The following is a 17,854-nucleotide window of genomic DNA, read 5'->3' as shown; positions in this document are numbered from 1 at the left end:
TCTGTCAGTGGATACTTAGGTTGTTTCCATGTCTTGGCTATTATAAACAGTGCTGCGATGAACATGTGCCAGGAGGGTGTATTTATCTTTTTGAGTTAGTGTTTTTGTTTTCATTGGCTAAATATCCAGAAGTGGAACTGTATGGACATAGGGTGGTTCAATTTTTCTTTTTCTTTTTTTTTTTTTTTTTGAGGATTATCCATACTGTTTTCCACATGCACCAGTTTACATTCCCACCACCAGTGAATGAGGTTCCTATTTCTGCACAAGCTTGCCAGCACTTGTTCTTCCTTGTCTTTTGACAAGAATGGCCATTCTAACAGGTGTGAGGTGATAACTCAAGGTGTTTTGATTTCCCTGATAATTAGTGATGTTGAGCATCTTTTCGTGTACCGGTGATCCATCTGTAGGTCTTGTTTGGAAAATAAGATCCTCTGCCCATTTTTTAATTGGACTGTGTTTTTGTTTTTCCTGTTGAGTTGTATTAGTTCTTTATATATTTTCGATATTAGCCCCTTATCAGATTTGTAAATATTTTCTCCCATTCAGTAGGTTGTTTTTTTATTTTATTGATGGTTTCCTTTGCTGTGCAGTTTTTTAGTATGATGTAGTCCTGTTTTTACTTTTTTTATTTTTTACTTTATTTTTTATTTTATTTATTTTTACTTTTGTTGTCTTTGCTTTTTGGTGTCCACTCTGAAACATTGTCAAGACCAATGTCAAGGAGCTTATTACCACCTTTATTTGTCATTTCTTCTAGGTTCCCAATTTGTCGGTGTGTAATTGTTCACACTAGTCTCTTATGCTCCTTTATACATGTGTGGTTTCTGGTTTAACATATCCTTTCATTTCTGATTTTATTTAAATCTTCTTTTTTTCTTGGTAAGTCTAACTCAAGGTTTGCCATCTTACTGATCTTTTCAAAGAACCAGCTCTGAACTTTATTATTTCCTTCCTTCTACTAACTTTGGGTTTTGTCTGTTGTTTTCTTCTCTAGTTCCTTGAAGTGTAAAGTTAGTTTGAGTTTTTTTTTTTAATTGAAGTAGGCATTATTGCTATGAACTTCCCACTTATAACTGCTTTTGTTGTACCCTATACATGTTGGTATGTTTTATTTCCATTTGTCTCAAGGTATTATTTCTTCATTGACAAATTGGTTCAGTAGCATGTTATTTAATCTCCGCATATTAGTGAATTTTCTAGTTTTCTTCTTATAACTGATTTCTAGTTTAATACCATTGTGGTTTTTTCATCTTTTTCAGATGTATATGATTTCAATCTGTTTTATTAAGATCTGTTTTGTGGCCTAACATATTTATCCTGGAGAATGTTATGTTCCATGTGCCCTTGAGAGGAGTGCATATTCTCCTGCTTTGGGATGGAATGTTCTATACATGTCTGTTAGGTCCATGTGGTCTAACATGTCATTTAAGACTGCTTCCTTATTGATCTTCTGCTTGGATGATCTATGTGTTGATGTGAGGTATTAAAGTACTCTAGTATTATACTGCTATTGCTCCCTTTATGTCTGGTAATATTGACTTTACATGTTTAGGTGCTTCTATGTTGGCTGTATAACTACTTTAAAATGCTCTGTCCTCTTGTTGGACTGGCCCCTTTATCATTGCATAATGCCCTTTTTAGTCTCATGTTACAGTTTTTGTTTTCACGTATGTTTTGTCTGATGTGAGCATAGCTACCCCAGTTTTCTTTTGGTTTCCATTCCTTCACTTTCTGTGTCCTTCTATCTGAAATGAGTCTTTTCTAGGCAGCATATATATAGATGGGTTTTGCTCTCTTCCTATGTGATTTCATAACTTTCTTTGGTGGTATGCTTTGGTTGCTTTATTATCCTTTGTGTATCTAGTAGAGCCTTCTGCCTTGTGGTTACCATAAAGCTTATATATTACAACTTATAACAGTCTATTTTAAATTGGTAACGTTGTAAGGTTGGATGTATTTTGAAGTTCTACATTTTAACCTCCATCCACATGTTTTATGTTTTTGATGTTAAACACATTTATTTTTGAGCAAGCACAAGCAGGGGAGGGGCAGACAGAGAGGTATAGAGGATCCGAAGTGGGCTCTGTGCTGACAGCTTGTGAGCCTGATGTGGGGCTCAAACTCATGAACTGAGAGATCACGATGTAAGCTGAAGTCAGATGCTCAACTGACTGAGCCACGCAGGTGTCCCACATTTAACATCTTTTAATCTTGAATATCCCTTAACCAATTATTGTAGTTTTATTATGTCTTTTAACCCTCATGCTAACTTTGTAAGTGATTAATCTACTACCCTTACTATATATTTCCCATTACCAGTGAGATCTATACTTTCATATTTTCTTTTTAACTAATTAGCATCCTTTTTCAGCTTAAAAGTAGTCCCTTTAACATTTCTTGTAAGGCCAGTTTCATGGTGATGAACTCCTTCAGCTTCTGTGCCACTCCCTTCCAGCTTGCAAAATTTCTGTTGACAAAAATCTTATAGGCTTATGGGGCTTCCCTTTACTTACCAAGTTGTTCTTCTCTTGCTGCTTTTAGGACTTTTCTTTTTGGTCATCTTTACCTTTTCTCTTTTAAACTATGCCTTGGTGTGGGTCTTTTTGCCTTCCTCTTATTTGGAACTCTCTGGCCTTCCTGGATCTGGAATGCCTGTTTCCTTCCCAGGTTTAGGGAAGTTTTCAACCCCCTTGTCTTTCTCACCTCCTTCTGGGACCCCTATTGTGTTAGTATGCTTGGTTTTGCCCCATGTCGTCCCTTAATCTCCTCTGCCTGGGTAGTTCCACTGCCAGGTATTCGAGTTCACTGTTCTTTTCTTCTGTTTTATCTAGTCTGCTATTGAACCCTTCTAATGTATTTTTCAGTTCAGTGACTGGATTCTACAGCTGTGACTTCTATTTGGTACTTCATTATATTTTCCATCTCTTTATCTGTTATCAGGTAAATTACCTACCATCTTCCTTAAGGTTTTTCCAGAGATTTTTATCTTTTTCTTCCCTCTGGAACATATTCCTGTTTCTTCATTTGCCTTGACTGTTGTTTTCTGTGCATCAGATGAAAAGACACTTCTCCCATTCTTGAAAGGCTGGCCTTGTTTAGGAGGTGAACCTTATTATTCAACCCTGCCTTAGCTCTTGGTTGTCTCTCTAACCTTTTTGATTGTCTGAGTAGCTTATTTTAATAGCTCCTTGTAGTTGATGGTGTGCCAAGACCAGTTAGTACCTAGATTCAGGCTGGTTGGAAACCAAACCCTCAGGCAGCAGCTGTTAAAGAATGCAATTTAAATATATATATATATATATATATATATATATATATATACACACATATATGTGTATATATATATATACATACACACACGTATAAATTTATGTATATTTATAAATTTATGTAAATATAAATATATAAAGAATGCAAATATATATCTATAATTTCTATGGGATTGCACATAAGCCCCTCTAGCCACTAGAACCAGGTTATCTAGGGAATATCCCCTGGGAGACTGACTAAAATTGGGGCTCCAGGTAAGTGTGTGAACTCCTTTCTAGGAGATGCCAGGGAGCTGTAGTGAGGTGGAGGGACAGCACAAAGATGACACCCTGCTGCACTTACTTCCTCAGAGCACGTCTCTAAGCTTGTAGATGTATGCCAAACTTAAAGCTTGTCATGTAGGCCTGCAGCTCCAGGACAAATAGTTCTCTTTCACAGACTACGTGTGTTGTAGCCTGGGACTATAGAAATGTGTGGGACTCAGAAACACAAGTAGCACCTTATCTACCAAAAGCAGCTACAAAAAATCAAGGGTGCCAAACAAGGATATAAGCACCTTCCTAGGGAGATATTTATGAGCTCTAGTGAGGCAGAGAGTGCAAAGACCATATCCACTGGACTCTGTTCCCTGAGAACTCTCCCACACATTATTCTAAGTGTGCCGGAGCAGAAGGTGGCCCAGAAGGCCAAAGCTTGCAAATAGGCTTCTTTCTCTGAGCAACTGGGAGGATCTTTCCCTTTGCTATGTGTACAGTGTCCTGGGGATGGTCATCTGCCAAGGATGGTCTGATTGTTAGAGTCCCGTGCAACTCAGGAATGGAAGCAATACTGGCCTACTGAGCCCAGCAATCAAGGGGTGTCCCCTTGCTGGCAGCCACAAGAGCAAAGGCACCAGATGTGTGCAAAAACTCCCGTCCAGGAAATGCTGGTGCTCTGAAGCATGGCAGAGGGAGAGTGTGAAGATGGTGCCTGCCAGTTGGAGGGTAAAGATGGCACCCACCAGCTTTACAAGGCAGACAGAGAGTGCAAATATGTCACCCACAAGCAGAAGAGTGTCCCAGCAGGTCCCTGCCCCTCCAGCTGAAGCTTTAAGATTATAGGAAAGATCTTCATTTCTTAAAGTCTGGGTGCATTTCTAATGGCTGCTTCTGTGCTGCACCCTGGGGCAAGAGAGTCTGCACACTAGCTCTTTGAGCCATTTCTCATTTCACCACAGCTCTTTAGGGCTCATGGTTTTCTAAGCCAGATGTGTTGGGGGCTCATCTGTTAGGTGCAGGAATTAAAAGTTAGGGTGCCTGACACAAGGTATCACCTGCTGGTCCTCAGAGAGACGCTCCGGGTTTGTGAGTTACGTTGTGATTGTGGGTTGCCTTGCTGGGGTAGAGACCGTGTCTCAGCCTCTGCTACCCACTTCACTTTGGCCTTTTCCTTGTTGCCTGATGTGAAGAAGTTGCTCATCTAGTTTTCAGGTCTTTTTCAGAGGGAACTGTTCCATACGTAGCTGTAGATTTGGTGTGTTCATGGGAGGAGGTGAGTTCAAGATCATCCTACGTCACTGTATTGAGCCACCTCCTAGAAGTAAAACCAGACATAAAACTGGGGCACCATACATGTGTCAAAGCTTCCCTCAGGGAGGTACTGACACTCTGGAGTGTGGCAAAGGGAGAGGATGAAGATGGCACACATCAGCTGGAGCAAAGCAGAGGGAAAGTACAAAGATGGCACCCCCTGTCGTTGGCCCTCAGAGCACTCCAGCTGTCCTTTGAATGTGTGCCTGCCTCTCGAGTTGATGCTCCAAGACCAGCAAATGAGCCTCTCCCATACAAAGTCCAGGCACCCCTCAATTACCTGCTTCCATATTGGGCGCGGGGGTGACTTCAAGCATTCAAGCCCTTTAAGAGCCATTTCTCAGAGCACTGTAGCCTTGACATGAGCCCCATTGTTTTTCAAAGCCAGATGTTTTGGAGAGTCTTCTCTTAGGTGCATGTCTTAAAAGCCTGGCGTGTCTGATGTGGGGTTCAAACCTTTCAGTCCTCAGGGAGAAGCTACAGGTTTTTAGTTCGTTCCTGACTATGGGTTGCCATGCTGGAGGTAAGGTTTATGACGAGATTTGTGTCCCAGCCTCTCCTACCTGCGTTGACATAAGCCTTCTCTCAGCACCTAATGTGTGGGAGGAGAGTTCAGGATCTTCTTGCATCACCATCTTTAAAAGAGGTTCATTTTTTTAAAAAGCTGGTGGTAAACTCTCATTTCAGGTCATTTTGAGGGGGAAAAAAAACCCCACAAGGACAAGCATCTTCTAAACATTTAGTTTGCATATTAACACCCTCCCTGCTCCCCCCTCCCCCCCCCCCCCCCCCCCCCCCCGCCAAAACAAAACAAAACAAAACCCAGTAAGGTTTATCTTTTGAAAAAGGGAAAACCAGTAAATCAGACTTTTTGCCTTGAAAACAATGTAAGGAGACAAGTTTCATAGTAGATGGAACACTAAAACAGGGCTTCTAGTCACGTGAGACTGAGTGGTGAAGCAAAATGCAGCAGTGCAAGGTGCTGCCAACTGCCTTTTGTTTTCCAGATAAAAAGTCTTTCCTGTGGGGGAAGAAGCCATTAAAGTACAAAGAGAAAACCAGAGCAGCCACTGAGTGGGGATGGAGGGAGGAAGTGGACAAAGGAAAGGAGAGAAAGAAACAGGAGAGGGAGGGAAGAAGAAAAAAGGGTTTACTGCTTCATTCAGTCAAGACTGAAGAGCACCTTAATCCAGATCTTTAAGTCACTGCGACATATAAAAAATATACATGATTAATTCCTAACTGGAGATTTCAATCATCTTTGATCTATCACTTTCTCAGGTATCAATAAATTTACAAAAAAGCTGCGGAGTCCATATGCAATCGATAACAATGAACTACTTGACTTCCTTTCCAGAGTCCCTTCAGATGTACAAGTGGTATGTAGGTTTCACTACTATTACTACTATTTAATGTTGTATGGCTTTGGGTTTTAACTTTTAATTCTTTTAATTTCAAAGGTTTTAGAAGAACCAATTAAAGTGAAAAAGGCCTGTAGCAGATTTTGCCTTTCAGGAAAGTAGCCCACTTGGGGTGTTGTCCAAGAAGAATTTTATAAAGAATGGGGAGTGGAGAAAGGAGAGAGAGAGTTACATCAAAAACCTACCCGGGCTCTTAGGGGCAATTTTCCTCCAAGGAAGGTTCAGCTGGAGTTTGTGAAGGGAAGTCACCATTACCTGAAGGGAGGAAATGGGACTATAGATGATGAAAGCAGAAGTGCCAAAGGACATGTGAAAAACCTTTCTTTGCATAATCTGCAGGGATTGAGTTTTAAAACTGCGTGGAGACTAGTGGGGGGTGGGGCCAGGGAGAAAAACTGGTGTTTGAAGACTGGGGCACATCTCAGTCCTTTAAAATTCTTTGAGGTTAACTAATGCCCATTAATCATCAACTATTTTCAGAATGAATGAAAAATGTTTTTAATCGAAATCTTAAAGCTACTGGCAGCAATACCTTTTTTCTTTTGTTTCAGTTGAGTTTTTGATTTGGTGTCAGACAGGAGAGTGGGCTGGAGGGAGATTAAGCCTGTATTAAACAAACAAATTGCAAAGAACCGTTATCCAGTCTTTCAAAACAGATAAAGATGGTTTTGCTTTGTGTTACGGACAGTGAAGACCCAGCCTATTAACCAAAGTTCACATCAGGGCTCTCATGTAATTTCTGGCAGGATTTCCCTTCTGATTCTTGCTGTATCACTCTATTGTTTTCTGCATCCCAGCTGCAGATCTCATACAGCTTCCAGGGTGAGCACTCTTCCCACCCCTGACTCCAAACACAGTCTCTCATTCCTTTGCTTTTCCTTCCTTTGCCAGAAAATGACCACCTGACCAGTCTTTCTCTGAACTCTGTTTAAACAGGTGCAATACCAAGAACTGAAACCAGATCCTTCTCATAGCCCATGTAAAAGGAAGAAAAACAATCTTGGCTAGTCAGCTCCCAGCACTGAGGAGACCAGCATCTGTTTGGGAAGATAAAAGAAAAAGCCTTCAGCCTCAGCAGCATTTCCTTTCTTCCTGCTTTTTATTTATTTTGTCTTTTTATCATGATCGAGAGAATTTGTAAATAGTGTACAAAGGCATATGTCTTTGAAAATATACTTCCATTGTACAGACTCAATTTGATAAAGGTTTAGCTGTTGCTGTGTGAAAGCCTTGGTGGCTGTGGATAATAATACAACACACTGAAACAACAAATATAAGAATGGTAACACTGGGAGATATACACGTCTCTAATTACAAGTGGAAGAACTAGAATATCACATTAAATGCTCAGCTGTGCTCTATTAAATCTACATAAAATGTAAATGTCAATTTGATTTTAAAGTTTTTTTTTTAATGTGACTATTTTTTATCTGCTAAGTAATCCATTACAGTTTTCTATGTTTTATACATTTCAAAAGAGAAGGGAGATCCCAAAATCTGAATAATAGAACAGATGCATTTCAATTTAACATAGTAGTTCTACTTCAGATCCTGACAGTCATTCCTGTGCAAATTATAAAGATATGACTCGGCTCATTTTAAGCTAATGAGTGAAGGTACAGTCACTCTGTCAAGATAATCCTGCATACTCTGCAAAGAAAACTTCCAAACCTTCTATCATTCCATCTAAAACCTTAAAATCTCTACAGGACTACACGTAAATACTGCCAGGTTTATAAATGATTGCCTATCTGAATTTTTATACTATCACTACTTTAATTTACATCAAGTTAGTGGGTTAGCAACCCAGTTCAGTTGTCACAAATACTAGCAAACTAAATCCGTATTGCTTTTGGTGTCTCTGTGCATCTAAAAATATTTACTATTCAACTGTTCTCACAAAGTATCTGCTTTCTCATTAAACTACTGAAATGCTTTAATGCATAGTATAATTTTTGTTATTAGTGTGAATTTTAATGTAAAGGAGAATGCAGTGTGCTGATATGCTAGTGTTTCATTATATTCATTTATAGAAAAACTATTCTTGATAATATGAATGCATGAAACCTATTTTGTAAAAAAAAAAAAAAAAAAGATACAACTGCTTATGGGTTGGGGGGAGTTTGTCTTTACAAAAATGTTTCAATACTTACCATAGAATCTATACTTAAAAATTGCATTCCGAAGACTTATGGTAGTTTTTGTACCTAACTCCCTGATAAATCAAGGGAGTATACCTCTGGAGAGAGAAATAATTTGGTGAGAATGTTTTACTTCCCTGACCGGGTACAGGATTAAGTTTGGGTGAAAATGCTATAGAAAATGTTTTTGCACTACTTTATTAATAACTGGGATAGGGTGAAGGTGGGGGTGATGGAAAAATGTAGAAAAGTCAGAAATATATATATATTTCACTCTAAAGGAAGATTCTTTCTTTAAAAAAATAAATTTAATCTCATCAAAGCTAATTTTTAAAGTATTTTTATTTTAAAGCTATGTTGTTAAATACTATTTCTTATGATATAACTATTTTGATCTGTTTATACACTATGCTTGAAAGAGAATGTCAATTAAATTCCCTTTCTACAGAAAGGCTTTGACCTCAATATGCTCTATTTAGCTCACCATGTTTATAATGACATGCTTATATCTGCACACCATCACTGTTTGTTACTTAGACATAATATTCCATGAAGCTGATGCTACTACAGAAAGTTTATGGATGGGCTAATTTGTTCAAAATACCTTTTGATTATACCTTATGCGAAATTTGTTGTGTGCTGACAGTGTCTACTCAAATGTCTACAAGCCTGATATAGTACAACTTCAGATGTACCTAGTGCATAGTAACCATTAACAGATGCCCAATTTTTGTTTCATTCTACCAACTTTCAGATGTTAAGTTTAATGGTAATGTTAACTACACATTCACTGCATTAAATAAAAAAAAAACTCTTTTCTAAGTATAATCTGTACTCTTTTTTTTTTTTTCCTGTGGTGGTGGTAGAGAGAGGAATGCTGGAGGATTGTTTGCATATTCTTACAAATGACACTTCACTTAGAGGAACTTGGTTTGGTTTGCACACATAGGACCTTCGCCAAAACCCTATTGTTGTATGAAACTCAATGCCTTTAAAGGACTGAGCATGGAATGAAGTTGATAGAAGAGGAAGAACTATCTTGAGGCATGAAATGATATTCAGAGGGATCTTCATTGCTTTCAAAAGTACTACATTCACAGGCTGAAAAGAAGATACTGTGTCTAATAAAATTTGAACTATTTCTTTCCCCTTCTCACATAGGTACAGTTTTGCCTTTTGAAAGCTGTTTAACTTTAGTTTTTAAAGATTTTCCATGTAAATATGTCAAGATATATTTAAGAGATTAAATGTCACTCCGAATAGGTGTTAGACTGCTAAAGACAGTAATCTTGTCAACTATTAATACCTTCCTCAGTATCTTTTAGTGAGTAAACTCACTAAAGGTCATTCACATGGGAAAGTATTATTGCCAATAATTGTGGTAATTCCTAAGAAAAGCATATTAAATTTCTTTTTCATTTATAAAAAGAATGTAATACTTGTTCATTTTGGTATTGTTCCACAGACTCAAACTGACAGATGCTATAGGGATTACAAATTACATTTGAACCATAGAATACACTAGGATAATCTGAGTTGAAAAATTTTTTTAAAGATTTTATTTTTAAGTAATCCCTACACCCAAACTGGGGCTCTGAAAACTCACAATCCTGAAATCAGTCTCATGCTCCACCAATTGAGCCAGCCAGGCGCCCCAAAAGATTTTTTTTTGGCGGGGGGAGGTGGGGGCACCTGGGTGGCTCAGTCAGTTAAGTGCCTGACTGGAACTCAGGTCATGATCTTGCAGCTCATGAGTTCGAGCCCCACGTTGGGCTCTGTACTGACAGCTCAGAGCCTGAAGCCTGCTTCAGATTCGCCCCTCCCATGGCTTGTGCTCTGTCTCTGTCTCTCTCTCAAAAATAAACATTAAAAAATTAAAAAATAAAAGATTTTTTTTTAAGCAACTCTGCTTTGTGATACATTTATTAAGTACCTAATTATATGATTTGCCTGTCACAAGCAATGATCCAACCAATGACAGTATATTAAAATCAAATCTGGAGCTAAAGTAGGTAAGAACAAAATTTAATTGACAGGTTTCTGGAAAGTATCTTTTATAGAACTTTATTCTATATTTAAAAATGAAAAAAATTTAGTAGTAAACTCTCTTACCCAGGGACCATGGGAACTTATTTTTCCATTTTAATATCCAAATGTCTGTAATGCTGTAAGTGGTCTAATTTTGTATTGACTAGTCTTATGCAGAAGTTTTATGTAAGAGAGTAAAGACAGCCACCATTATATTTTTTGCAAGAGTTTCAGATATTATTAAAGTGATGCTTATTTAAATTCGGGGCTTTAAATGTCATGTGTGAGTATGTGTATGTATACAGATGCCAATTCATTTGTTTGATTAGAGTATCTGGAACCAGACTTTTCTAATTGCTCAGTCAAGTATGAATTAAAACTACATAAAAAATGTAATGAATACTTACAATAGTGTCATTCCTTTCAATTATAATTCTCTTTCCCAGGATGACTGATGTAACTCACTGAAAGAAAAAAACATAAACCATTCTTTTTTTTGGAGAGAAAATGTTATCTCTTATGACTCAGTTTCTACATTTGTACAGTGGCAGTCACATTGTAAAAGTTATTTCAGCTGAATCTTTGAGATTAAACACCAAACAAAATCTCTTGTTATATAAGAATACTATGCAAAAACAAAAACAAAAAAAACAACCAAACATTAAATGTCCAAAGTGGTCACTTGCTGCAGAAACTAACACCACTGTGAATGGTTTGCTGGAAGTTAATGATTATATACCCACATTTCCAAGGGGATTTGTGCTTGGAATCAAAAAAGTGCAATAATCAAATATGTAAGTGGTCTCAAATGATTTCAATTTATCAAGATCTTCTTCCTTTGCATTTTAAATTAATAGCATAGAAGTGGTCCTTCAAATGCACAAGCAGTATTTCTGTAGACGGTTTTTTATCTATATGATGGTTGTATCTCCAAATGTTACTGAACAATCGTGAAACTCCGTTTTTAAAAAAGTATCTAATGGCACTGCTCTTCTGCTCTAGTCAATTAACAGCATTAGTATATTAAGATGAATGTTTTATTTGTATTAAGGAGAACAGAAATAGGTAAGTAGCTGTGCCAAAGTTTTCTCAGTTTGTAGCAAAAGTAAAAATGCAACATAATTCTCCCCTGCCGGAGATTCTCCAGTGTTCCTTCAAGAGAGAAAAGGAGTGACCAACCTGAGTCAATGAAGGAACATGCAAACCACCTCTTGTTTTCTTAGGAGGAAAGCACGAGAGATTCCAAGAGCTGGCTGGTTGCTGCTGTTGTGCCAAGATGATAATATAGACTCAGTTCCACTTATTATCAAAGACAAGCTTCACAAAGGCATGAGTCAACTTGAGACATTTTATTTTGCTAAAATTCAAATGGTAACAAGTTTAGGGGAAGGCTCACAGCATAGAGACGTGCACACCTGGCCCCAACCATGCTTAAGTGTCTCTTGATTACAGGAGACCCACCTGAGACAACAGTCAAGAGTAATTACTGAGGCAGCTGGACTACAGAAGAGGGCTGAGAGGGAGGAAATACCCATGTGTGTCCCAAGTTCAGAGATCTTTTAATAAAGCCATTCAGAGAACTGGAAACCTTACAACTAAACTCTACATCATTCGCACAAAACATTCCTCCTTTGTACAGCAAAATTTTGTTACAAGACAAAATCTGTGTAACCTGTAATACTGAAATCACAGAAAACAACTTATTGGTGTCAAGAACTTATAAACTCTCAGAAAAATTTGATAAAGACTTATGTGTCTATTTTCTATTATACAGAGAGGGATAATGTTTGTGCTTTTGTTGACTCTGTTGTGTAACACGATAGGTAACTGACCCAAGTTCTGACCCAATCTTACACGATGGTATACTTACTCCTTGCCTTTGATGTGGAACTCTTACATGGAAGATTCTATTAACACAGAGAACTAGCAAACTACAGCAGGGTCTTTGAAGTACATGGGAACCCACTGGGAAAAGTCAAATACTTCATATGTTTGAAAAAGTAGTTTTAAAATAGATCAATGTGACGGTCCATCTTATTCATTTGAAGTTACTGAACACTACTTTAAAAATTTCCCTGTAGGATAAAAAAAAAATGCATTTTCAGATTTAACAGAGAAAACCTTTTTGGGGGGTTAGCACAAAACATCTGGCACATGATAGCCAAGAGTCAGGCACACTAACTCTTGTGGGGTGGGGCAGCAGGTACACACCCCTCTCGTGGCACTAGAAGCTGATACGGAGAACACAGAAGTACTTGATAACGGATGACTTCCCGTGACTGTGACAAACCGGACAAGCAGGTGAGAAATCTCCCTCCAAAAACAATTACTGGAATACTCACCACTGCATTATGGTTACATTACAGGTATCCACAGAATTCATATAAAGTAATTGTTAAAATATTCTATTTTGAATTGTACTATTAAAATAGTACCTTACAAGCAATCATTCTCCTAGCCTTCACAGAAGAGGTGCAAAATAATATGCTCTGGAGAAGAGGGTAAGAATTCTCTCAGTAGACACTGGCTGCTTGTATCTGCATTAATGTTGTATAGAATAAAATCTATAGTAAAAAGTGAGTTTTTTCCAAGTCTGTTGATGATACAAGAAAAAAAATGCCCAGTAACACAGTAGTAAACTCCCTTCAAATGCATTTAAGCTACAGCCTTGATTCTTAGTTTCTCCCTCCTTTTTTTGGTGTTGAATCTGAAAAAAACAATAACAACAACAAAACAATCAGAAAAGTAATTCTTCAGGTTCCATGAATACTTCTAAAATCAGAAAAGGCTCATAGTGAAGCTATGTTATCATGACTCCACAAGGTTTCTACATGAAGAAGTTTAATCTTTAACAATTTAAGAATCTTCCTAATGACCCCACCCTAAACACTACTTGGAAGAGGCTTCGAATAGAAGACTGAAGCAGCATTTATCAGTAAAATGATGAGTAAAATGATTCACAATCAAAGGTGGGGTGAGGCATACAGTCCACATATATTTTTTTGAGATCTACATTAGATGGTACTGTATTTAATTGTATCCTTCACTGAAGAAAAATGGCGTGTTTTAGAAACGTGCTTTATATTTTATTTTGTTAATGTTTATTTATTTTTAGGTGTGTGTATAAGCAGGGAAGGGGTAGGGAGAAGGAGAGAGAAAATCCCAAGCAGGCTCCATGCTGACAGCACAGAGCCTCATGTGGGGCTTGATCTCGTGAACCTTGAGATCGTGACCTGAGCCAAAATCAAGAGTGGGATGCTCAACCAATTGAGCCTCCAGGCATCACAGATATACTTTATATTTTAAAAATCCAGTAGATGCCATTTTGATTAAGAGCTTTAGAAAAATTTCAAGACTTGATTCCTATGTTAGGAGCATTACTTTAAAAAATAAATGAGTTACTGGCATTATAAATATGAACCATGTTACAAAGAAACTTGGAGAAGTGAAGAAAATAATTCGAAATTCTATCACAAATACAACCACTATTAGCAACATATTTGCTTATAATATATTCCCCTACGTAATTTTACTTAATTTTTAATTACATTTAATTTTTAATTACATCCTATTTTTAAAAAAGAACTAAAATTAGTCAAGAAAAATGGCATTGAGAGAAAACCAGTCTAACCATTTTTTTTGTAAATGGCTTTCAACCTCTCCTTAAGCCCATTTCCTCCAATAACATGACTATGAACTTACAAGTATTGTGCAAGGAAGAGTAAAGGAACTGAAGTCATGGGGAAAGAAACTAGATTGGCCTAACCTTGAAGAAAGGCCTGAATATTGCTAGTCAAGATAGCCTATTTCTGATAATACCAGTAAACCAGGGATTTTGATTCTCCTTTATTTTTAATGGAGTAAAAGACCCTCAAACAAAACAATTATCTTGACCCTTTGGTTAATGAACATTATTCAAAAATTTCAAAGATAGATTAGTTTATTCCTGAGATTAGGAAATCTGCCTATATGCTTTTTGTCTGATTTTATACTTTCATTAACTTCTCAGTCAACAGAAATCTTTACCCTCTTGAGTCCTTTAAACCACAAAGACTCCTGACCATTTTCCCCTTAGCCCTTTGCCCAGTTTTCATCTTTACAATTATGCTTTTAAAAATTCATGAAAAGCTCTTAAAATGCTTATTTTAATTTTACTGAGTATTACTTATTGCTCTGTCATTTCACCTCTATGTTGTAAAAAAAGAAAGAACGCAAAATAGAGAAATGCATCTTTAGGATGGAGTCAGATAGCAAAGATACATATTCCTTAAAACAAAAACAAAAAACTATTATAAATCAAACTATTCTGGTCATTAGAAAAATTTATCAGTGTCATGATATAAGCCATTGCTGACCTAACCTTTAAGTTGAGAAGTACTGACAACAAACTAAGTCCTTTTTATCTGTCACCACTTGAAGATTAATGATTTTTTCAACCGGACTATTTCATTTTGAGGACAGAAAAAAATGGAGAATCATTGGAAATTTCAGTTCATCTACTATTAAGATAAATGATAGTATAATAGGTGTAAATTCAAAGCTGGATTCCAGATTTTCTGTTCAGTGCAATTTACCTGCTGGAATTCCTAACTACATTAAAAAAAAAAAAAAAAAACCCACATTCTTCAGTAGAACTAAATCCTATGTTCCAAAGCAGTTAGCCATTCTCTATTAATGTTTAACACCCATTATGCATAAATGTTCATTTGCTCCAATTCAGATGCTTTTGAAAGGAAGGAGATTGTATTTACCAAATCTGGGTTTCATATCCTAACAAGATTTGGAGACCATGATAAAAAATTGGAGGAAATGTTTGTGTCAGTTGTAATTGGAGACAGCTAATTGTAAATGCTTGAATAAGCAACTTTTATTTTTTGGTCTATACTAAGAGCAATGTTACATGTTATAAGCTACACACACACACACACACATATATATACATATATACATATATATACACACACACACACTACATAGATCTACAAATTATATCATATACTTATTTTATTAGGAGTATTGGTTTTATAATAACTGATTACTGGTTACCTTCCAATTTAATACTACTGGATCTTATTTCAGGAAAGCAGTTTAAAAACCCAGATATGTTCACTCTATTTCTGTTTTAAACAAGAAAAAATATATATATTCAACAGTACAAAGACAACATTATAAAAAAAATCACGTATATCTAGTCCTAAGAGTTATGTTTTAGTTTTTTTTTTAAACACAGAGTGTAAGTGAATTTATAACAAAAACTATACACTTACACTTAAAAAAAAAAAGGCCTATAGTAATTAATTCAAACATACAAAATATTGGAAAATATCTATATATCAGATTATAATTTTGCTTATAACACAAAAGTACTCCCAAACAGCAGACTCCTCTGTGATAAACAGCTAATCATTTTGGATTTGTGATTGGGAAACATTAAGAAGCCTCTATTCTCAATTAATTTAGTATGTCTTCCCCCCCTTCTTAACAATTCACATAAATTCATGGGTCTCAAGAAACAAAGATGTTTATGGGCGTTTGTTGCTTCAGGTTTTCATGAACTGGAAAGCATGATTCAAAGACTAGCACTTACTGAAAACGAGAAACTTTTTAAAAAATCTAGTGATCCATGATGGTAAAAATCTTTTGTGTCATCTGAAAAAGGTCTTCTTTCAGTAAAATTTGCAATAGTTGGAAAATACATGCTTTGGAACCAAGTAGAAACAATCCCACAACCTTTTCCAATTAATTTAGTCTAATAATTTCTAATTCTGAGTCAGAGCAAATAATTGCCAGAGAATATCCTCCCACCACAATTCATTTCAACCCAAAAGGTTAATTTTTTGATAACATGATTTGATTTACAAGAAAGAGTTAAGTATTCAATGTTTCCATGGAACTGATGTCTACACTTTGACAACACCAGACACAGCCTAATTCCAATAATGCCATCCCCCAACCTTTCTAACTCAATCCACATTTGTTATAAAAACAATTATCATTCAGAATTTTGCAAGCTCCACGTCAGCAGGAGGTGAGATTGGCGTGGAAGCTGCGTGATAAATGCCTGAGGGAAAGAGAGCCTCATGTCACTCAAAGATGACCCTTTCTTACTGCTTCAGGAGCAACAGTGACAGGCTCTCATCAAGTTCATAACTTAACTGGAAAGGTGTGTAAAGGCATATGGATTGCACATTCCAGCAATAGGGTTTTCATGAGAAGGTATTCATTTAACTTTCTGTAATAGCATAGACAGCAATGGCAAACATTTCCTGGTGTTTATATAAAGTATCCTAGCATTAATGCATTTGTGTTAACCTGGAATGCGTATTAATTCCCTAAGATTGCAAAAGCACACCCCCCCACATTATACTCACTCTAAAACAGAATTGCTAAAATCCTAATGACCAAAGGATTAAACTTTCAGATCTAATATACTACACATTTTAGAAACACACAAACTGAAAAGCTTTTCAACAGCCTATATAGAAGACAATAAAAGTAACAATATTTCAATCTAGTTTACCTTCCTAGACTGTAAGCTTTTTTTCCTTTTATTGTAGTCAGCCCTGTTAAGCACACCACCTGGAATATAGTAGGTGTTCAAGAGACAAAAACACTGATTAATTTCACATTTGATTTATATAAGGATAAATGCTTTTCTGGTCATCTTGGAGTTAAGGAAATGACAGAAAATGTATAAACGTGGACCACTTTATTCTGCATAGGGAAATTAATAACTAACAAGCTAGAAAATTTTAACTTCAAAGAGACCCTTCCTAAGAAGCTACCAGTAAACATTCTAAAACCTTTTATATTCCAAATATTTGTAGGGATTACATATGGGGAAGGGCGCATCTTAACAGCTCAGAAATCTTATTCCAGGATTTATTTACACTTGTAATGAGGGCCTTGATAGGATTTTTTAAAAACAAATCTAGTGAACTACGATATTAAATCTAGCAATGTATGAGAAAGAATAGCATAACTCAGCCTTGCCTTCAGCTGTTGGAACTCTGAAACATTTACAACTAAAAGCCAGGACTCGAAAAGACTATGAATTTTATTTATTAATATTTCTATTTCATCTACCTCTAAGATCAATCTGAAGCAATTATTGTTTTCTAAAATAAAACATAAGGAATATTAGAAATCAAGTTTCTCATTGAAGGCTTAAATTCACATACATTTGTTCAAATTCATATACATATATTGATATTGTTAACTAGGACAAAGAACATAGTAATCTGTTTGCCAAGTTGTACTTCTGAGTCAGTGCAAAACTACAATGATACCTGATTAAAGGCAGAGACCTCAATAGCATTTTAGTGTTTAATATTTCACATTATCATGACTTGCAAAAGTGGGCAGATAGACGGTTATGAAAAATTACTTCTCATTGCAACTAAATGATATTTCTTAACATCAT

General features: G+C 36.4%; 1 protein-coding gene and 1 long non-coding RNA gene across 19 annotated transcripts in view; one reads left to right on the top strand and one right to left on the bottom strand.

Annotated features, from left to right (window-relative positions):
* The window catches only part of MCTP1 (multiple C2 and transmembrane domain containing 1), a 520,292-nt gene extending 511,061 nt beyond the window's left edge, over window positions 1-9,231 (top strand). For 17 of the 18 annotated variants that reach the window (XM_045040171.1, XM_045040175.1, XM_045040217.1 and 14 more), the window contains 2 exons: window positions 6,123-6,220; window positions 7,199-9,231. In XM_045040171.1, the coding sequence (XP_044896106.1) occupies window positions 6,123-6,220; window positions 7,199-7,270 (170 nt within the window). In that variant the 3' untranslated portion in view covers window positions 7,271-9,231. The remainder of the gene's footprint in view (window positions 1-6,122; window positions 6,221-7,198) is intronic. The other variant, XR_006587023.1, reaches the window with a different exon arrangement.
* On the bottom strand, window positions 581-15,471 carry LOC109502344. Its single transcript, XR_006587090.1, has 4 exons — window positions 11,611-15,471; window positions 10,839-10,895; window positions 6,448-6,866; window positions 581-4,845 (listed from the first exon to the last, which is right to left on the bottom strand). It is a non-coding gene; the product is annotated as an uncharacterized LOC109502344 (long non-coding RNA).
* Between the last annotated feature and the right edge of the window lie 2,383 nt (window positions 15,472-17,854).

Source organism: Felis catus, chromosome A1, assembly GCF_018350175.1.
Source record: "Felis catus isolate Fca126 chromosome A1, F.catus_Fca126_mat1.0, whole genome shotgun sequence".
NCBI classification, from domain to species: Eukaryota; Metazoa; Chordata; class Mammalia; order Carnivora; family Felidae; genus Felis; species Felis catus.
Note: the sequence above shows the minus strand (reverse complement) of the source record. Positions and strands in the feature narration are given on the sequence as shown.